At 50.3% G+C, this 21,251-nt stretch overlaps 2 protein-coding genes across 10 annotated transcripts in view; one reads left to right on the top strand and one right to left on the bottom strand.

Moving 5' to 3' along the window:
* LOC122916118 (RNA-binding protein 12) overlaps positions 1 to 4,350 on the top strand; it is a 35,689-nt gene extending 31,339 nt beyond the window's left edge. For all 8 annotated transcript variants that reach the window (XM_044263142.1, XM_044263145.1, XM_044263139.1 and 5 more), the window contains 9 exons: positions 46 to 132; positions 278 to 364; positions 458 to 517; positions 597 to 730; positions 816 to 870; positions 1,120 to 1,171; positions 3,296 to 3,429; positions 3,579 to 3,815; positions 4,014 to 4,350. In XM_044263142.1, the coding sequence (XP_044119077.1) occupies positions 46 to 132; positions 278 to 364; positions 458 to 517; positions 597 to 730; positions 816 to 870; positions 1,120 to 1,171; positions 3,296 to 3,429; positions 3,579 to 3,815; positions 4,014 to 4,154 (987 nt within the window). In that variant the 3' untranslated portion in view covers positions 4,155 to 4,350. The remainder of the gene's footprint in view (positions 1 to 45; positions 133 to 277; positions 365 to 457; positions 518 to 596; positions 731 to 815; positions 871 to 1,119; positions 1,172 to 3,295; positions 3,430 to 3,578; positions 3,816 to 4,013) is intronic.
* Positions 4,351 to 8,538: 4,188 nt separating this feature from the next.
* SPAG4 (sperm associated antigen 4) lies at positions 8,539 to 12,863 on the bottom strand. Of its 2 annotated transcripts, XM_044263148.1 has the most exons (12): positions 12,554 to 12,863; positions 11,944 to 12,048; positions 11,615 to 11,681; positions 11,388 to 11,449; positions 11,103 to 11,146; positions 10,763 to 10,788; positions 10,538 to 10,646; positions 10,202 to 10,277; positions 9,914 to 10,029; positions 9,403 to 9,570; positions 8,823 to 8,912; positions 8,539 to 8,710 (listed from the first exon to the last, which is right to left on the bottom strand). In XM_044263148.1, the coding sequence occupies exons 1-12, from the start codon at positions 12,861 to 12,863 to the stop codon at positions 8,561 to 8,563; spliced, it is 1,323 nt and encodes a 440-aa protein (XP_044119083.1). In that variant the 3' UTR covers positions 8,539 to 8,560. The 2 variants fall into 2 exon arrangements, with proteins under 2 accessions (XP_044119083.1, XP_044119082.1); XM_044263147.1 differs by lacking the exons at positions 10,763 to 10,788; positions 12,554 to 12,863 and having other exon boundaries at positions 10,538 to 10,708; positions 11,944 to 12,231.
* Between the last annotated feature and the right edge of the window lie 8,388 nt (positions 12,864 to 21,251).

Below are 21,251 nucleotides of genomic sequence, written 5' to 3' on the forward strand. Positions count from 1 at the left end.
TATACACATACACACCTTCCCTCACCCCACCTTCCTCACGCACAGGTGCGATGCTCAGACTATGACAGTGATGGTTCACATGATCTTATTGGTACCTTCTACACCAGCTTGGCCCAGCTGCAAGCAGTCCCGGTGAGTGCCAGTCCTGCTCAGGAGTGCGGAGGTGGGCTTTAAAGGACTGCAGCCCCAGGGAGAGAGAGAGAAAGGGAGGGAGGGCAGACCAGTTCCAGCTGATGCTCTGGGAGTTTCCTGCCCTAATTTTTTCTTTCCTCACCAGGCTGAGTTTGAATGTATCCACCCTGAGAAACAGCAGAAAAAGAAAAGCTACAAGAACTCTGGGACTGTTTGTGTCAAGATTTGCCAGGTGAGGCAATAGCCCATGGGACCCAGGCTCTGACCCCTTTGCTCCATGGCCCCCACCCCTTCACCCCAGCCATGATCCTGGTTTCATCTGCAGGTAGAAACACAGTATTCATTCCTGGATTATGTGATGGGAGGCTGTCAAATCAACTTCACTGTAAGTTGCTTTATCAGGAATAAGAGAACAGATCTGGGTCTCAGAGTGGCCTTCAGCTCCCCTCCTTTCCTCCTCCTAGGTGGGCATTGATTTCACGGGCTCCAATGGAGATCCTTCCTCCCCAGACTCCCTGCACTACCTGAGTCCAACAGGGGTCAACGAGTACCTGACAGCGCTGTGGAGTGTGGGCAGCGTGATTCAGGACTATGACTCGTGAGTAACTTTCTTTTGCCCATCCCTCAGCCTCTGGACTCACAGTCCCCTCTCTGTCTCTTCTCAACTCACTGTCTTCCCACAGGGACAAGCTATTCCCAGCATTTGGATTTGGGGCCCAGGTACCCCCTGATTGGCAGGTGAGCACTCTTTCCTTCCCCAACTCCTATTTTCAGTGTCAGGGTCCTGATTTGGGGGGATGTGGTTGACTTGTTGTGTGGCACCCAGCTTTATGTGGAGATGCAGGGATGTATCCCTACAGACACATGTACAACGAATGTTCAGGACTACATAGCTCCCCCACAATGCTTGCTGTATACCACAGTGTCATTTTTCTTTGCACATTGATGGTCATTGGAAAAGAACCTCCTTTTGATTCTTGCCCTCAGGTCTCCCATGAATTTGCCTTGAACTTCAACCCCAGTAACCCCTACTGCACAGGTAAGTTCCTTCAAACACCACTGTAAGGCAGATCTGTCTACACCTAGAAGGCCCAGCCCATGCAGACAAGGGATTGTGGGGGTAATGGGGTAGATAACCTGATTCTGTTGTCCAGAGAAGTAGATTTTATTTTTTCAAAGATAGATTCATTCATTCATTCATTCATTCATTCATTCATTTGACAGCATAAGTAGGCAAAGTGGCAGGCAGACGCAGGAGAAGGAAGTAGGCTCCCAGCTCATCAGGGCTTGATCACGGGGCCCCAAGATCATGACCTGAGCTGAAGGCAGCCACTTAACCTACTGAGCCACCCAGGCATCCCCAGAGGAGGGGATTTTGGAGCTAGGTCTTAAGACTCAAATCTACGTCTCAGGTCTTTATCTTGCCTCTTTCTAAAACCATGTGAGTTGGGGCCAATTTGCTTTGGCTTCATAAAAGTGATACATATTAAAGGATATTGAATATTTGAGGATATGTATAAGCTCTCTCTAAGCAGTGGTAGCTGTTACCACTTTACCTTTGCCTGGAAGCTCACTGGTACCTGTCCGGGCGTTCAGGGTGCCCTTTCCCCACACTCTTGTCTAGAGAGGGCCAAACCTTGTAGCACCCCAGTACCCCCAAGTGGGCAACAAACAAAATGGAAAAATTTGACCTGACCTGATCTGACCTGGGTTTTTTTTTTTTTTTTTTTTAAAGATTTTATTTGTTTATTTGACAGAGATCACCAGCAGACAGAGAGGCAGGCAGAGAGAGAGAGAGAGGGAAGCAGGCTCCCTGCTGAGCAGAGAGCCCGATGCGGGACTCGATCCCAGGACGCTGAGATCATGACCTGAGCTGAAGGCAGCGGCTTAACCCACTGAGCCACCCAGGCGCCCTGACCTGGGTTTTTGACATGAGTTCAGACTTAGAGAAAAGTTGTGAGAGTAGTTATAGGGGCTTTAGGTCTTTGGAGCTCAGCACAGGCCCTTAGGTCACAGATTCCCCAACCATAAATACATTTGCTTCGTGATTCTCTGTGTCACTCAGATTCTCTATCTCCCTTCCTCTCCCTCCCTATCCCCTGTGCTATGTATATAGATAGCTATATATTTACATCTTTATGTGCATGTATATGTGTGTGTGTGTGTGTGTACACATTTTTTTCCTGAAATGTTTGAGAGTTACAGTGAATAAGCCCTCCGCCAAGTGTGCCTCTATGGCCGTACCAACTTTGCACCCTTCATTGTTTTTTTTCAAAGATTTTATTTATTTATTTGACAGAGAGAAATCACAAGTAGACAGAGAGGCAGGCAGAGAGAGAGAGAGGGAAGCAGGCTCCCTGCTGAGCAGAGAGCCCGATGCGGGACTCGATCCCAGGATCCTGACATCATGACCTGAGCCAAAGGCAGCGGCTTAACCCACTGCGCCACCCAGGCGCCCCTGAATCACTGTTTGTAATTAATAAGTGTCTTTGGGGAAGATGCCTTGAGACTATATCAATATCCAGTTACTCATTAACTAGTACCCTGTAGTTTTAGTATCCTGTAGTTTTAGCACCCATTGATGATCTTTGCAGTGTTGGTCAGATGATTTTGTAATTCCTGCTCCTGCATTTATTAAGAGTTTCCTCTTGGGGCGCGTGGGTGGCTCAGTGGGTTAAAGCCTCCGCCTTCTGCTCAGGTCATGATCCTAGGGTCCTGGGATTGAGCCCCCATCTGGCTCTCTGCTCGGCAGGGAGCCTGCTCCCCCCACTCCCCGCCTGCCTCTCTGCCTACTTGTGATCTCTGTCTGTGAAATAAATAAATAAAATCTTTAAAAAAAAAGTTTTCTCTTCTTTCCCATTAATTACTTATCTAGGTGTTCTTGTTAAATGGATTATAATTAATTTTATTATGCAGGTTATAATCTGATGCTTAACCATCTTCGATTTTTCAGGGGACCCCCTTAATCAGATTTAAGTCAAGTTGTGATTTAGGGGAAGTGCCCTTCTCTTTGGTCTTAATTCTTTTATCATTAGGATAAAGTATAGTACCTTGGGTTTATAGTGGTGATTGAATGAAATGCACCCTAGTTCCCAGATCTGCTTGGCCAGGATGGTGATGTCAGGATTGGTATTTTACAGTGTTTTTTGCCCTCCTTTTCTAGGCATCCAGGGCATTGTGGATGCTTACCGCCAAGCCTTGCCCCAAGTTCGCCTCTATGGCCCCACCAACTTTGCACCCATCATCAACCATGTGGCTAGGTTGGCAACCCAGGCTGCACATCAAAGGACTGCCTCGGTGAGGATCATTGGAGGTAGTGGTGGTGGGCAATCTTGGTCAAGGGTTCCCTTCAGGGATATGTAACAATAGTCTTCTTACCAGTCTGGGAATGTGTGGCTGGGGTGTTTAGAAGGTCTGCCTCAGTTTGTGAATGGACTTATCCCCAGCAATACTTCGTGCTGTTGCTGCTGACGGACGGTGCTGTGACAGATGTGGAGGCTACACGTGAGGCTGTGGTGCATGCCTCCCACCTGCCCATGTCAGTGATCATCGTGGGTGTGGGTGGTGCTGACTTCGAGGCCATGGAGCAGCTGGATGCTGATGGTGGACCCCTGCGTGCACGCTCTGGGGAGGCAGCTGCCCGTGACATAGTGCAGTTTGTGCCCTACCGCCGCTTCCAGAATGTGAGTGGGGCAAGCCTGGAGACAGACCGGATCTGGGAGTTTATCCTTCCACCTCTCTGAGTGGGGATTCTCACCCTTCCATTGGGGCAGGGTTGGGTGTTGGGGTTTATATTCTTTGTATCCTTTTTTGGGTATGAAATGTAGACTTCGGGAAGCTGTCATGGGTCATTACTGACCTTGCCCTTTTTCTCCTGGCAGGCCCCTCGGGAGACACTGGCACAGACTGTGCTTGCAGAAGTACCCACGCAACTTGTCTCCTACTTCAAGGCCCAAGGTTGGGCCCCATTCAAGCCACTTCCACCCCCAGCCAAGAGCCCTGCACATGCTCCTCAGGCTTAGATTCCCTCAGAGGGTGGGCTATGGCTGGTCCTCAGCCTTGTATCTCCAAGGCCTCTGTGGGCATGGTTCAGCCCTACACACATTCCCCAGTGCTGCACTTTACATTTTATACTTTTATATTTGCTCCTGCTGTTGCTCTTGATCCCTCCTGCTTGCACCTGGAGTCCTTCATTTAATAAAGATCAATGAAGACCAACTGCTTTGCCACCACTCTCTTTTTGAGTGGGACTGAAAGAGTCCCACTTTTGACTTTTAGCCATGTTTATTTTTCCTGAGCCTCGGTTTATCCCCTTGGAGTCGTTGAGTGAAGGATACCTCTGATAGGCCTAGGCAAAGAAATTCGGTATTCCAGGCCAGAAGTCTAGAAGTGCTTCTGTTTTTAAAATACAAGGATCAAATGTGAGCCAAACAGCCAGCCTGCCCTGCCTTAGGACAGGGCTGAGCTGGGAACACAGATAAGGTGGAACATGCTAAGCGAGGGATGAGTTTAAGGACTATGCTAGTCTTCTGGAGGAGGGAGCAGTGGTTTTTTGTTTTTTTGTTGTTGTTGTTTTTTTTAAGATTTTATTTATTTGACGGAGAGAGATCACAAGTAGGCAGAGAGGCAGGCAGAGAGAGGGGGAAGCAGGCTCCCTGCTCAGCAGAGAGTCTGATGCGGGGCTCGATCCCAGGACCCTGAGCCCATGACCTGAGCCGAAGGCAGAGGCTTAACCCACTGAGCCATCCAAGCGCCCCTAAAATCCTGAATCTTTTTAACAGCTAATTTTTTTACTAGAAAATTTTTATTATATTTATTAATTTATTATATTTATTTTTATTAGAAAGAATACAGAAAAAAATAATATGCAGACTCCCATATGCCAAAAAAATATTTGGGGATATTTTTTAGTCTGTCTTGCAAAACTCTAATCTATATATGTTTTTTATTTTACAAAAATGGGGTCATATTATACATACTATTTTAACATGCTTTAAAATGCATGTTAGTACAAAAGTATTTCAAATATAAATATTTTATAAAATAGATAATTGAGCAGGTGAGGGTTCCTATCTTTCCTAGGTCTGACAATTTTTTTTCTAATTAGGATATTATATTATTCATACTCTTTGTACCTTGTTTTTATTATATTTTGGGCGCTTTACCCATTAGAATTTATTGGTGACCTTATTCTTTTTAATGCATAAATTACTCTGTGTATGAGTATCTTACAGCTTATTTAGCCAGCCATTTATTTATTTATTTTAAAGATTTTATTTATTTATTTGACAGAGATCACAAGTAATCAGCCAGGCAGAGAGAGCAGGGAGGGGGAAGCAGGTTCCCTGCTGAGTAGAGAACCCGATGCGGGGCTCGATCCCAGGACCCTAGGATCATGACCAGAACTGAAGGCAGAGGCTTTAACCCACTGAGCCACCCAAGCGCCCCCAGTCTTTTACTTACTGAGATTTAGGTCTCCTCCAATTTTACAATATTACAAAGTGTTGTAATGAATATTTCTGTACATTTATCTGTGCATTTGCCACAATATTTCTGAAGGCAGTTCCTAGAAGTAGAATGCTAGGGCGCCTGGGTGGCTCAGTGGGTTAAGCCACTGCCTTCGGCTCAGGTCATGATCTCCGGGTCCTGGGATCGAGTCCCGCATGGGGCTCTCTGCTCAGCGGGGAGCCTGCTTCCTCCTCTCTCTCTCTCTGCCTGCTTGTGATCTCTGTCAAATAAATAATAAAATGTTTAAAAAAAAAAAAAAGAAGTAGAATGCTAGATCAAAGGATGTGAATATTTAAAATTTTAATAGATAACTGTAAATTGCCCTCTATAACAACATTTTTTTGTATCCCTTTTTCTGTTAATCTGATAAGCAGAAAATACTTTCATTTTTAGCTTGAATTTATTTAATTTTGAAGGTGTGGTACCATTTCATGTATTTGTGAGTTATATTTCTTCTGAATAGTCTATTTATAGGTTTTTTTTGTTGTTTCAGCCTTTATCCTTACACGTGGAAAATCCTTCCTTCCAAATTCCTGCCTTTTCATTTATAGTATCTTCTAATCCATAGAATTCTTTGGAAGTTTATGTATACTAGTCTAGCTTGCTTTTTAAGAAATTATCCATATAGGGCGCCTGGGTGGCTCAGTGGGTTAAGCCGCTGCCTTCGGCTCAGGTCGTGATCTCAGGGTCCTGGGATCGAGGCCCGCATCGGGCTCTCTGCTCAGCAGGGAGCCTGCTTCCTCCTCTCTCTCTGCCTGCCTCTCTGCCTGCTTGTGATCTCTCTCTGTCAAATAAATAAATAAAATCTTTAAAATAAATAAATAAATAAAAGAAATTATCCATATATCATGAATTGCTTTCCATGACATTAAACATTCCCTTAAATATTACCATTTCTTTTGGTCACATTATTTTGGTAGCATAATTTACCATCTTACATGGGATTCCTGGGTAGCTCAGTCAGTTAAGCATCTGTCTACAGCTCAGGTCATGATCCCGGGGTCCTGGAATCAAGTCCCACAACGGGCTCCCTGCTTGGCAGGGAGCCTGCTTCTCCCTCTCCCTTCAACTCTCCCCCTGCTCTTGTTCTGTCTCTGTCTCTGTCTCTCTCTCAAATAAATTAATTAAAAATTGGTTTATTATCTACTGTTTCCATATTCTCTTTATAGTGTAATGAATATCCTTTAAAGTATTATCTTTGATTACATTGATATATCCTTTGTTTCCATTCTTAGAAATGAAATTACTATGATTAGAAAATAATAAAAAGTTTGGGGTTTTTTTGTTTGTTTAAGATTTTATTTATTTGACAGAGAGAGATCACAAGTAGGCAGAGAGGCAGGCAGAGAGAGAGGAGGAAGCAGGCTCCCTGCCAAGCAGAGAGTCCGACACGGGGCTTGATCCCAGAACCCTGAGATCATGACCTGGGCCGAAGGCAGAGGCTTAACCCACTGAGCCACCCAGGCACCCAAGTTTGGGTTTTTTTAAAAGATTTTATTTATTTATTTGACAGACAGAGATCACAAGTAGGCAGAGAGAGGGAGAGAAGCAGGCTCCCTGCTGAGCAGAGTGCCGATGTAGGGCTCAATCCCAGGACCTGAGCCAAAGGCAGAGACTTTAACCCACTGAGCTACCCAGGCGCCCCAGAGAATAATAAAAATTTTTAAGGCTTTTGGTTCCCATTGTGAAACTGCCCTCCAGAGAACCTATATTAGTTTGTATTTCTAACCTTAGGCTTTGAGAGCATTCGGTACTTACTTATTTTACTTATTTTTTAAAGATTTTATTTATTTCACAGAGAATTTCACAGAGAATTTATTTCACAGAGAAGCAGGGGGAACAAGAGGCAGAGGGAGAGGGAGAAGCAGGAGGGAGATCCCAGGACCCTGAGCTGAAGGCAGCCGCTCAACCAACTGAACCACCCAGGTGCCCCTCAGTAGAGTAATTTAAATTATGAAACTAATATCCTGAAAATTTAAACAAATGGATATGTGCTTCACTCTCACATATATGTATGCATTTCCACTTCCTAGAGATCTAAGCACTGTTTATAATCTGTATATATATTCTTCCAGGGCGTGAACACACTGGGAGGATCTCAACACGCAAGATGGTGCATGTTCCTTTGCCCAGGCTGGTCCCCCTTTTCTTTTTGCCTAGGTAGAACTCCTTAATCTTTGATGCCTGATTCCTCCATCTTTTGTTCTTTCAATTCTACTTTGACCCTTAGAGTAAAGAATTCTTGGATCAATAAAGGAATTGTTTCCTGGAGCATCCTCCCTCCCCTGTCAGGCTCCCGGAGGGCAGGGACTGATGAACACTAGACCACTTGTACTGGGCCTTGTAGTAAAGACAGCCTGAAATGGGACTATAAGGCCTGTGTCAGTTTTGACTCTGATGCTTCCTAGAGGTTCTCAAGTCTCCTTAGTTTTTGAATGTTTAGTTCAAGAAAAGGGGTAGTTAACTTCTCCAACTGTACCTGTAGGAGTTGGGGAGACTGTCCCAGAGTATAGAGGTAGCAACTGAGGTGCACAAATACAGCTTCAGGCTGACTGGCAGCTCTGAGTTAAAGAGGGTGGCCTCTGGAAGAAGGTGGGTTTGGGTTCCACTGTGGCGTTGTTCACTAGCTGTGTGATCTTGAGCAGTTCCTGACCTGAACGGTTCCCCCTCTGAAGTTCCGAGGATTAGCTAATGTATAGAATGTCCAGAGTACCATCTCTTGTGCCTGGTAAGCACTCCATAAACATGAGCTGCTATCTTACTGATCTGAACTTCTCCAAATTAAGAAAGTGGATTGGAAAGCAGACTCCCTCCCGCCATATTTATATGTCAAAGGCAACCAGAGCCCTCCCTACCCCCCTCAGCATGGATCCAGCTGCTTTTAGCACAGACCTGCACTCTACTCCAACAATCAGCATGTTTAATGGGGTTCCCCTGTGGCACTGTCCCCTGCCCCCTCTGAAGTTCGCATGCCATGGGCCCGGACCCGATACAAGCATGTGAAACGGGGATGGCCCCAGTTGCTTAGAATCTGGATCTTCACCTTGGGAAAGGCAGCTGGGGGGTCATTCTGGGGAGACAAATGGTTCATGCCAAAGCCTGCTGTCCCAAGGGCTGCCTTCCTCCCCAGTCTTCCTTTGCTGTCCCGTTCCTTTAGCACCCTCACCCCCAGAGACACACACCTGTAGGTGGAAAGTCTGAATCTCTGATTTCTCCACATCGAAGGTGAATTTCCCCAAGAAAACTTCAGTCTCATCATCAACCTGTAGGCCCTGGTGGGTGAAGAGTGAGTAGAAGAACAGTGAAGCACAGGTGGAAGAGATAGAAAGCAACTTATTGAGGACCTACTATGGCATAGTTGTATGCACGCTCTCATTTTTTGGTGTTAGTATAGTGTGGGACGTGGGCTCTAAGAAGTTCGCAATTTAGTTTGGCCAATTGTTAGCTGTGTGACCTTGGCAAATAACATCCTCTTTCTGAGCATTACTTTCCTCATCAGTGAGGGGGGAGATGAAAATACTTCTCAGGTTGTTGACTGGATGCAAGGAGATGATCCATTTAAAGTGCTTAGCACAGAATAAGTGCTCAATAAAGCCATACCTAATGTTTGGATATGGTTGTAATTATAACCTGTAGGCCTGAGAGATGAGTGGTAATAACTCCATTTTATAGATGAGCAGGCGAAGACTCAGTGACATCAATTTTCATAACTGGTACTTCCTAGGCAAAATCCCCCACCTCCTTAGCCTTAGCCCCACTCACGTAGACTGCGAAGTCTCGGGGGGCGCTGTTGGCTCCCCCAGTGTGTGCCACACTGGGTGGTGGATGCTGCAGGGTGACGTCACTCAGTTGCACTCGACCTGGTAGCCGGATCACCACCTGGCCCTGGTCGCCCTCAAAAGCCCAGCAATTCCCAGGGAACACATCTGGCTGCAGGCGAGCAGGAAGACCTTCAGAACCCACCAACAGCAACTACGGCCCTTCCCCAGCCTGGGCATTGGTTCAGGTAGGGCCTACCCTTAGCCCAACCTCTTCATTGGCCCCACCCAGCCCTCCACCTGGAGCCTGGGTGTTTGTGCTGCCAGATCCTGTTCAGTGTCACAGTCCCTAGGACCACTAGACCCGGCCTCCAACCAGGCAATCCTCTGCCAGGCAGGACCCCACCTAGCACCATGACCTCAGTTCCACTGGGTCCCACCAATAGGGAGCTGTTGGGTCCTTTCCCCAGCATCCTGCCCCTGGTCTGGTTCTGGGATCCAGGTTCCAGGCCCACCTCCAGGATAACTGTCGGCGGCCGCGCGTAATTCCAGAAGCTGAAGCGATTCCAGAAGTAGGCAGTGTTTGCGTCTTCATAGTCATGTGATGTCTTCTCTAGGTCAATGGAGGCCCCTGGAGCAGGAAGAAGCAATCATTCACGGGCGTCCAGGCCTGACTGACAGCTGGGGCAGGGTCTCTGAGGTCTGTCTTTTGGTCTGGTCATATGTGTAGGTCTATCTTTGTCAATGTCTCCATCTTTCCCTGTGTCTCCGAGTCTCAGTCTTGCAGTGTCTCTGGGTCTTACCCACAGAGCTGAGCGCATAGTCGGGTTTCCTCACAAAGTCTTCATTCAGCCTCTGGAATACAATCTTGGCCACTCTCTGAAAAGAGGGAGGGCAGATCCTGGAGGGATGGAGCTTGCAGGTGGATTTACAGGGAGGCAGAGTTCTGGGACTAGGTTCTCTGGATTGGATTTTATGGACCCCGAGAGAGAAATCCCAAGTTGGGGCTCTGGGGCGGGGTTTACTGCTCCAGACCCAAGGAACGGGCTCTGTAAGGGGCTTCCAAGGTGGACCTTGGACTGAGCAGTGTGTGGAGACATGGGCAGCACTTTGGACAGACAGGAGGCTGCAGTCCTCACCTCGCTGTTGGCTGCACGAACGCTGGACACCTCCTTGTGTAGTTTATCCAGCTCGGCCTGGAGCTGTTGCAGTTGCTGCCCCTGGGAGCGCACACGCTCATGGTACTCGCTGTAGGTGGGAGGTTGGCACAGCGAGGTTGGCTCCCTGTCCTGGGCACTTCCCCTAAGGTCCTGCACAGAAGTGCCTTTGAGCCCCCTGATTCCCCACCCCAGGTGCCCTTTCACCTTAGAGTCAGCATCTCCTTAGGTTCCTATTGGAGGGAGGGAGGGACAAAATACAATGCTGCTTAGTTCCCACCCACTCTCTTCTCCCACTTCAGCCTGGGAGCAGCCTGACTCAAAGGGCCTACTTTTTGAGGACTGCCTCCCCTTCCCTGACCTGCCAGGACCTCTCAGAGACCCCCAACGGCCTCTGGGCACAATCCTTCAGAGAGATCTGTTTATATCCCTTTGTTAGGATTGGAGCCCCCAGCACTGTCCCCTCCCCCCAGCTGAGGGGACTCCACAATTTCCAGGTTCATACCCTGCCACCCACCCACCCTGGGATACAGTTGCCCTGACTCACATTCTCCAAAGGAGGAACCAGGTACAGCAGCCCCCACCAGAGTGCTGGAGAAAGAAGGGTGGTCTCAGGGCAAGCCAAGGGAGAGGGTTTCCTTGGCATAAAGGGGTGGTGAGGAGAGAAAAGGCTTGAGGGGTGCTGCTGGATCTAAGGGGGGCTAGTGGGCTCTGAAGGGGACTGTGAGCAGCTGAAGGCCTTGAGTGGGCTGAGGGATACAGGAGAAAATGTGCCGGGTTTGGCTGCAAAGCATCCAGGGCTGGGGCCCCAGGGGATTTGCCACCCCCTTACCTGCCAGAAAGAGGCTCAGCAGTGACACAGCTGTGAGCAGGAACCGGATGGAACAGACCTCCCTGAAGAACCGGAGGGAGACTGAGGCCTGGACCCTAATGTGCCCACAGCCCCACGCCAGGTCCTAAACCCAGCTTCTGCTGACAGGACCCTACCAGGTCTGATTGAGACAGACTCAAGCCTCCGCGGGTCCGGCCCTGCTCCCCGCCCCATTCCCTCCCTCTGACCTGTATACAATGACCAGCGCGTCTCCTACCAGGGACAGCAACACGCTCAGCACCTGCAACAGCAGGCCTGGAAAGAAGAGTTGGGGCAGAGATGAAGAAGGGCTCAGATAGGTTCAGGAGGGGCTTGGGAAGAGAAGGGTGGGCTAGGAGAATTAGATGGGGGCAAGGAGAATGAGTTCAGGCTCAGAGAAGGTGGCTCGGACTCAGGGAAGGGGCTGGAGCCTGACATGGGCGCAGGGGTCAAGGAGCAGTTGTCTCAGAAATGAGAACTGGAGTTCGGAGAGGGGAGACAGAAGGTCAAAGGGGCTCCGGACTGGCGTGGCCCATACTCAAGAAGTTCTTGGACACGCGCGGTGGAGGCATCTCCTGTCTCAGATCCAGGGTCGAGAGAAGGTCGAGCTGCTCCTCAGAGGCTACGGGAGATCCAGCCGGTTCTGCGAGAGCCCAGGGGCGCCATTGGGGCCTTGAGCAAGGCAGGTCCATTCTTTCCCCGGGACCGGGCCGCAGATTTCCCAGCCCAGAAGCGGGGCAGCCTCCACGGGCACTGGTCCCACCGCATCCCCACCCTAGGTCTCTCTGCACTCTGAGGCCCCGCCCCCCAAGGACGCTCGGTCAGGACGTTGGTACCCCGGCCGAAAGGAGGCCCCGCCCTCAGGCGAGTCTTGGTGCCGCCTTATTTATAGGTAGCTACTTATGCGAACATCGAGACCGCGCCTCCTCAGTGGTGTCCAATTACGGGATATCCCCGCCCCTTCCCAGGACCGTCCATCACACCAAGGCCCCGCCCCCTAGGGAATCGTATTTTACTCCTCCCTCTTCACCCTACAGGCCCCGCCCCTTAGGAGGTAGCCCCCTAGATTTTATCCCGATTCCGTGCAAGCCCCGCCCCCTGGGCCCCGCCCCCTCCCTCAGCTCTCCCAGGTTCGACCCCGCCCGCACCCGAGGCCCCGCCCCTCACGGTTGCCGCGCCACAGGCGGTCTGCCCCTTGTGGCTCCGAGGCGCAGGCTTCTGCCGAGAGCTTCCAGCCCATGTGGTTCCTCCGGGCACTCCTGCGCTCAAGGCGGGCTCACCGCAGCTCGAGCCCCGGGCTCTTCTGCCCTCAGGCTCCCCGGGGCCCGGCCCAGCTGACCGTTGCCCGCTGCTGTCCCCCGAGGTGACGCTCACTGAGCTGTTGCTGTTGTCGCTGTAGAAGTTGGACGTGTGCTTGTGAGGGGACTTGGCCGAGCCCGGGCGGGGGCTCCGCCTCATCCTGACCCCGAGGCGCCCTCTCACGGACGCCAAAGTCGCCGCCGCAGCCGCCAAGGCCCTCGGCTCTCCCTCAACCGATGTGCGCCTCCAGGACCCCACAGACCCTGTGTGCGGCCGACGGGCCCCCCAGCCAGATTCAACCCTCTCCCTCGTAGCTGAGCCCGGCTGCTAACGTCATAAAGGAGCCTATGGTCTCTACGGAACTCCCTGAGGGTGCGTCACAGAACTAGTCGTGAGAGCCCGGAGACGTGGCAGTCTCTCCTTCTTTCCCATGTTAAAGCAAACGATGACATCACATCACTTCCCAGAACGCCCTATCTTATGCACTTGTTTTAAAAGATTATCTAGCCCGCTTCCTGCTTAGTTTTTCTCCTCAGCTCATATCACCTATATGCTGTATATTTTACTTACATGTTTCTTCATTGCCTGTCACACCCACTAGAACGTAAACTTTATGAAGGCAGGGATTTTTGTCCTGTTCACTAGTGTATCCTTCAAGACCTAGATAGGTCTAATGAATGAATATTAAGAAGGGGTAGAGTGGGGAGGCACCTGGGTGGCTCAGTCGGTTAGGCTTTTGCCTTCCACACAGGTCATGATTCTGGGGTTCTGAGATGGAGCCTAGCATCCGGCTTCTTGCTCAGCAGGGAGCATCCTTCTCCCTCTGCCTCCCTCTGCTGCTCCCCCTGCTTGTGCCCTCCTTCTCTCTCTCTCTCTGTCTCTCTGTCAAATGAATAAATAAAATCTTGAAGAAGAAGAAGAAGAAGGAGGAGGAGGAGGAGGAGGAGGAGAAGAAGAAGAAGAAGAACGAGAAGAAGGAGGAGAAGGAGAAGAAGAAGAAGAGTCGGGGGAAGGGAGTCACCCAGGGCAGTTCTAAATAAACACTTAGTTTCTTTTGATCAGCAAACCCTTCAGACCCATCCTCTCTTCCTAGTCCTCAGGCCAGAGAACTCTGACCTTGGGATCTGTGCTTCCCTCTCCCAGACCCATGTACACCAGGAGTCCATGGGGTGAGAATTCAGCACCATCATACCCACACTCCGACCATCTTGTGATACCAAAAATCGAATGAGAATCGCAGATGGTCACAGCCAAGAGACCAGAGGTTCCCAGACTCCTGCTGTGCACTAGAATAGAAATTCAGGTTCCCAGGTACATTGTGAGATTCTACTTGAGCATTTCTTGAGTGGGTGCAGGAATGTGCATTTTTAACAACCATATGTGTGATCCTGATTAAGAACCACACTTTGAAAAGCAATGCAGCGCATTCTATGCACATTACACAGCTAGGCAAATAGGTCCAGAAAGGGGAAAGGAGTTTCTAGAGTCCACACATTTTATGATAGAGATTAGATTTCCAAAATCCTGCCCTGGAGTCCAGTACTTTCTGCCACATCCCATTTTCTTTGGAATGTTAGGAAGAGAAAGTTCTTAGAGGGGATGAGGGGGAGTGAAAACTTGCCAGGCTGTGTTCCTGCCCAAAAGGGGATGAGCCTGGGATGCCTGGGTGGCTCATTTCGTTGAGCACATCCACCTTTGGCTCTGGTGGCAATCCCAGTGTCCTGGAATTGAGCCCCGCATGGGGCTCCCTGCTCAGCCAAGAGTCTCCTTCCTCCTCCCCCTGCTCTTGTGGTCTTGGCTTGCGCTCTCTCTCTCTCTCTCTCCCCCATCAAATAAATAAAACTAAAAGAAGAAGAAGGAAGAGGAGAATGAGGAGGAGGAGGAGGAGAGGGAAGAGGAGGAGGAAGGGGGAGGGGAGGAGGAAGGGGACAAGGAGGAGGGGGAGGAGGAAAGGAAATGCCCACATTAGTTTCCAGAAGGGTGGCGTGAATACCCTGTTTGATTAGATGCCACAGAAATCAGGGGTGAAGGGAGGGAAAAGTCAAGGCACTGAGAGCTAAGAATTCTGGTCCCCCTCTGACTTCCTTTGGATCCCACTGCCCCTGTCAACTGGGGAGGTGAAGCCTTCCCCCAGTAACTGGGGCCTTAAGGTCTAACCTGGACCTTACTTGAAAACGGGACAACCCATGCCTGATTGTCTTGTGTTCTGTAGACCTCAAAGCTTGTTTGGGCAGGTAACACCTGGGAAACAGATCAGGGCTTTCTAACCCCTCTATTAAGTTGGAGAAGCTGAAGCACAAGGAGGGACTGACTATGTCTAGCTCAAGGCCACACAGCAAGACCCAGCTCCTCTGAAGGTCTAATCTTATCTCAGCTGCTGTCTGATACATTCCTTGGACAGAAGCCAAAATGACAAATCGCCAGTTCCAGAACCCACCCAGCATTCCTTTCCACTGCCTGGATGTCTTTCTCTGCTCAAACCCTGTCCTGGAAGCCCATTTTATTTTACTTCTTTATTTATTTTAAATGCTTTTTTTTAAAGATTTTATTTATTTATTTGACAGAGAGAGATCACAAGTAGATAGAGAGGCAGGCAGAGAAAGAGAGAGAGAGGAGGAAGCAGGCTCCCCGCTGAGCAGAGAACCCGATGCGGGGCTCGATCCCACGACCCTGGGATCATGACCTGAGCCGAAGGCAGAGGCTTTAACCCACCGAGCCACCCAGGCACCCCTCAAAAGGCCATCTTAAACACTGTCTTCTCAGGGTGAGCGTCTCTGGCCACCTTCCTCTTGAGTTCCTCAGTCCTGACCCTTTCCTGCTCTGATGGGCAATGCAGTTACTTTGTTTGGTGTTGGAATCCTTGATCCTTAAGCTACTGGAAGACAGAGAATGTGTCTGGGTCCCCTCTGTGGCTATACCCTTCCCCAACATGGCTGCATAGCATAAGTCTTGCCTATAGCAGGTGTCTTTAAACAGAATGGTGAAATGCATAGCCAGGATAGGCACCTCACACCCAGGTACATTCACATCTGGGTGCAGGCTACCACATACTTTCATTCCTTCATTCAGGAAAAGTACTGCACATCTGTTTAACGGTTACTAACCTAAGTGAGGAGCTCTATGTCCAGAAAATGCACAATTGTTCAATATTTTATAGACAATTTCAAGAACTTTCAGATCCCCTGGAGCTTCTCTATGGTCCCATTAGTAAGACCCCAAGTACCCAAGTTAAAGGTCTCTGGCTCCTGGGTAAGAAGTGTTCTGAACACTTGCTACACATAAGCTAGGGACATACGTTCAACCACTCATTAATTCCAATGTGTTGAGCAGCCAGAGAACTAATGGTGGGGGTTAGGGGGTTCATTTATTAATCCATCCATTTATTTAGTCAGTTTTTTGAGGGTCTGCCATGTACTAGACCCTCAGTGGGGCACTGAAGACAGAGAGATACATAAGGAGCATCATGAGACCTGTGCCCTGAGGCCTCATTGGCTAGTGAGGACAGAGTAGGGTCCTGTCTCTCCCCTTGACTCCATCTCCACCTTATCCCAGCTCCCACTTCCCAAGAATGCATGCAGGATGGAGGTAAAGCTGGTGCAGTCAGGGAGGCCTGAGCTGACCACAGGGACCTTACCCCCTTTTCTCAGTCCTTTGGCTCCGTCTCCACCCATGACCCCCAGGCCTGCCTGTGTGTTTGACTAAAGGGTAGGGATTGCTGAACCTGCTGGGTGAGTCCAGTTGAGTCAGAGGCAAACGGGGTGAGCGGGCAGGAGGGCAGGCGGGCAGAGGGAGAGCCAGTCGCCCTTAGGACAATGGCTCTGACCGTGTGTGTGCGGCGACTGACAGGGCTGCCGGGCACCCATGACCGACAAGTGAGGCTCAGCTTTCGGGGTGAGGCTTTGTAGGAGTGTTCTAAGGATTTTGTTACTGGGGGGCTCCCATTTCTCCATTCCCTAGGCCCCCAATCCAGTGCCTAGGCATCTCTCTAGGCTGTCTCCTTCCTCCCCAAGCCCAGTTCTCTGCCTCTTTCCCTGTCCATCTTCTACCTTTCTTTAAGGGTGAACCCAGGGGGACTGGATCCTGGTCTGGGCGTGTGTGTGTGTGTGTGTGTGTGTGTGTGTGTGATTTCTTTGTGGGGAAGGGCTGATAAATGACTATTTCAATTCTGAGCAGGCTTCACCCAAAAAACAAGGAGAATTCGCTGTGGTCAAGAAGCAGATATCAGTGAGGTGAGTGGGGTTGGGTCCTGGAGGGGGAGAAGCTGATCTGTGTGCCATCTAAGTCCCTCTTTAGATGAGCTAGGGAGCACATTCCTGGGTTTTGGGAGCTGTATTCTCAGGAAGTGGGATCAGTCTCAGACTTGAGAAGCCACACCCAGTCAGAATCAAGATTGGGGGGATTAGTTCTTGACTGCTAGTTACCCTCTGATCAGCCCTAGTTTAGAATCACCTCTGTGTTGGGGGAGGAGGGTTGGGTTCCAGGTTTAGGATAAATTAGTCAGAGAGCTAGCTCCAAGTTTGGAGATTTGGATCCTGTTTTAGGGTTAGGATAGGTTCTGGACTGGTGGTCAAGGTCAGCCCAGTGTCATGTATCACAAGATTCCTCCTATCCTCAGCTGTTCCGTTGGCCACACTATGGGGCTCCGCTGGTTGGGGAGTGCCTGTCTGTGCAGGTGGTTAACTGCAGCCGTGTGTTCAGCCCCAGGTGAGTAGGCCTGGGGGAGCCAAGGATGCAGGTGGGGCTGGACGTGGTGTGGGGCCAGACTTGGTGTGGGGCTATCCCTGTGGGTCATTATTCTGCTCCCTGCCATACCCACAGGTCTCTCGGGACCCTGGTGATCTCCCTGCAGCAGCTACAGAGTACGGGGCATTTGGTGCTACGGGAGGCCCTAGTCGATGAGAATCTGCGAGTGACCCCCGTGAGTCTCACCAGTCCTCAGCCTGCTATCCCCAAACCTTACAGTCCCTCTAGATAGAGTTCCATTTTTCTTATTTATTTATTTGACAGACAGAGATCACAAGTAGGCAGAGAGGCAGGCAGGCAGAGAGGGAGGGGGAAGCAGGCTCCCCCGCTGAGCAGAGAGCCCGAGGCAGGGCTTGATCCCAGGTCCCTGAGATTATGACCTGAGCCAATGGCAGAGGCTTACCTACACTGAGCACCCAGGCACCCCAGAAAGTTCCATTTTTCAGAGGGGAAAACCCAGATCCAGACAAGAGTGATAACAAGATCCCCCAGCCACTGCTCCTTTCACTGTGGCCCCTAAATGGGTTAGCCCCTACATGGGCTAAGAGCCATGCTCAGCGCTGAGGACCAGGGGTGTGGCAATGGGGGAAGAAAAGGGGCTCTGTTCTGTTCCCTGACCCAGAACCAGACTCAGTTCTTCTGGGAGGCAAAGATGAACCTGGCTGGGTTTTCCTGGTGTTTCATGGAGGGTCATATAACCTGGGAGGTATGGACCTGGGTTCAAATCTCAGATCCACCATTTCCCAGCTGAGAACTTGGATAAGTTATTTAGCTTCACTAAGCTGTTTCCTCATTTACATTATGTGGAGTCATAGGAAATGTTGAACTTCTCAGTCAGTCTGTTGTTTGTTGAGCTCTGATTATAAGCTGTGCCAGGCAATGAGGATTGAGTGGTGAGCACAGCCAGATAAGGATTTGCCCTCTTAGAGTTCCATATCTAAAGAGAGAGGCAAACATTAAACAGATATTCACACGAATAAATGCAAAATTGTCACTGATGGTTGTTATAAAAGAGCTAGGATAGTGTGTAATTTGGGGGTATAGTGTATTTGGGGGTCAGCTAAGTTCCCCAAGGTAGTAGTGTTTGAACTTGGAATGGAAGGATGATAGGAGTTAACTAAGTGGAAGAGAGAATGCTCCAAGCAGAAGAATGGGCAGATGCAAAATCTCAGTGCTCTGAGAGAACATAAGGGGGATGCAGGGCAGGAGCAGACCTCCTATGGGACAGGGCTGGAAAGGCTGTCAGGGGCCAGACCGTGCAGAGCAGGGAAGGCCACAGTCATTAATTTCCAAGAACAAAGAGAGAATTTTGGAGTCGTGTTTGGCCTCTTCGAGAAAGAGGTAACTTGCACATGCTAAGTTCTTAATAAGTTGTCAATATTATTTTTTGTTAAAGATTTTATTTATTTATTTGACAGACAGAGATCACAGGTAGGCAGAGAGGCAAGCAGAGAGAGAGGAGGAAGCAGGCTCCCTGCTGAGCAGAGAGCCCCATGCAGGGCTCGATCCCAGGACCCTGGGATCATGACCCGAGCAGACGGCAGAGGCTTTAACCCACCCAGCCACCCAGGCGCCCCAGTTGTCAATATTATTTATGATTAGAGAGAAACTACAAAGTCATCACAGAAGCAGGCCAGGAGGGTCTCTGGGTACAGGTGGAAAAAAAAAAAAGGCATTGTCTTTGGACTTCTCTTAGCCCCAGGCAGTTTGAGGGGCACTGGGGCACACTGTGTGTCTGGTTTCAGATCCAGGTGGAGCTTGACCTGAAATATTGGGCCCCAGAGGGGGCAACTGGAGCCTGGGCAGAAGAAGATTTTGGGGCATCCATCCAGGACAGGTACCCCTGCCCCTCATCTCCTGCCATCTAAGCAAGACCAGATTGTTCCAGCCCAGCTAGGTCTTGGAAGGGAGTAGTGGAACTTAACTGTTCTCTGGATCTGCTGGACGTGGTGACCCTTGGACCCGTGCTGCCCAGCCTGTCGCTCTGTAGTCCCTCACAGTCCCTCACTCCTTTCACTTATCCTCCTTCCAGCTCAGAACTGATCATCCCCAATGTGGGCTTCCAGGAGCTGGAGTAAGTATATGGAGCTGATCTGGGATCACCAAGTCAGTCTTGGGACTAGCAGTCAGTGACCCAGGGTCAGTCCCAGGGTCTTGGGGGGTGTGTGTGTGTCAGTATTTAATTAATTCTAGGGTGAGAAGTCAGTCCTGAAATCAGGAGTCAATTCTGGAATTAGGGGTCCATGGTTAGGGGTCAGTTCTGGAAATAGTGGGGTCAGTGTCATGGTCAGAGGTCAGTCCTAGGGTCAGGGAAGTCAAGGGGTGCTCAGAGATGGGTGACAGGTCCAGACACGTTCCTTGAAGGCCTTTCTTATCAGGCCCCGGGAGGTGCAGCTGGAGCGGCGGGCCGTGGCATTGGGCCACAGGCTAGCTCGAGGCCTAGGTCAGCAGGATGAGGAAGATGAGCTGGAGCTGGAGCTGGAGGATGACCCTGATGTGGAGCTTTCAGGGGTCGTGTTCAGCCACCTCAAGAGGTAACTTGTACCCACTGCACACCTGCTCCCACACCTACCAGTGTATCAGCCTCACATGCTTACACATGTAGGCCCATGCTCCTCCATGCTCACAATCACACAATCCCAAGGTATGGGTGAGGAGTGGATATCCTGGGATCAAGCGTCGCCTGCTCCTAAACATACACCGTGCCCCACTCACGCACACGGTTACATTGGCACACGTGGAGCCCACTTAGGGGATGAAACTTGATGAGGGTAAGGAGTTTTGTCTCTTTTGTTCACTGCAGGGTCCCAGGGCCTAGAATAGGGCTGGCACATAGTGGGTATTGAACAAATCTCTGTCGAATGAATGAATGAATGGTTTCAGGGCTCCAGGAATGAGTCAAATTCAGGGTATATATGGTTGAGATGGATGCCAGACAGACTGGAAGCACTCAGAATCCAGAAGTTCAGAGGGAGAGGAGGTCTTACCCCTAGCACTGAGCAAGAGTGTAGGTGGTCCAGGAGAGGAAGTGCAGTGAGAGCTGACCCTGTCCTTCCCGCAGCCGCACTCGGGGCCTGGCTCGAGGGGATCCCTTTCAGGCATGTGGAGCTCGGGACTTCCAGGTACCGCTCTCCCTCTAGGCCCCAACCCTTGGTGAATACCACCCACTCTGCACACTGGAGGTTCCCCCCCTCCTTTGACAGGGATGGCTTCCTTTTCTCTTGCTTCTGCCCCCTTCAGGTGGGGGTCACAGTACTCGAGGCCCAGAAGCTGGTAGGAGTCAACATTAACCCCTATGTGGCCGTGCGTGTTGGGGAGCAGCGCCGAGTGACTGCCACCCAACGCGGGACTAATTGCCCCTTCTACAACGAGGTGCCTGCAACCAAGGAAGAGTGGGGCCTGAGAGGGACCCAGGATTTACCCGGTTGGCGGAGGGGGCGTGGGCTAGGTGGAATCCAGCCAGTGCCTTTGGTGAAGAGGGGCTCTGTGAAGGAGGGGGTGCCAAGAGGCGCCAGGACAGGGGGAAGGGCGTTCTCTTTGCAAGAGGCAGGGGCCAGGGGGCATGAGCCCTTCACATATACTTTCCCTCACCTCTCTTGTTACCCCACTTCAACATAGTACTTCATGTTCGAATTTCATGAGACCCGACTTCACCTCCAAGACTTGCTGCTGGAGATCACGGTGAGGCCGCTAGGGATGAGAGGTATCCTCCAGAGAAAGGGGGATGCCGAAGTTCCAGAACTAACCCCAACTTCCCCAGGCTTTCCATTCGCAGACCCTCCCCTTTATGGCCTCCCGGATAGG

Source organism: Neovison vison, chromosome 8 (assembly GCF_020171115.1).
Source record: "Neovison vison isolate M4711 chromosome 8, ASM_NN_V1, whole genome shotgun sequence".
Taxonomy (NCBI): Eukaryota; Metazoa; Chordata; class Mammalia; order Carnivora; family Mustelidae; genus Neogale; species Neogale vison.

What these genes read in the sequence shown, in the direction of transcription:
- SPAG4 (XM_044263148.1), bottom strand. Translation starts at nt 12,863, where the DNA reads ATGAGGCGGAGCCCCCGCCCGGGCTCGGCCAAGTCCCCTCACAAGCAC. An exon ending in CGTGTCCAAGAACTTCTTGA is followed by an intron (nt 11,682 to 11,943) that starts GTATGGGCCACG and finishes TCTTCTTTCCAG; the next exon opens with GCCTGCTGTTGCAGGTGCTG. An exon ending in TTCGTGCAGCCAACAGCGAG is followed by an intron (nt 10,278 to 10,537) that starts GTGAGGACTGCA and finishes CCCTCTTTTCAG; the next exon opens with AGAGTGGCCAAGATTGTATT.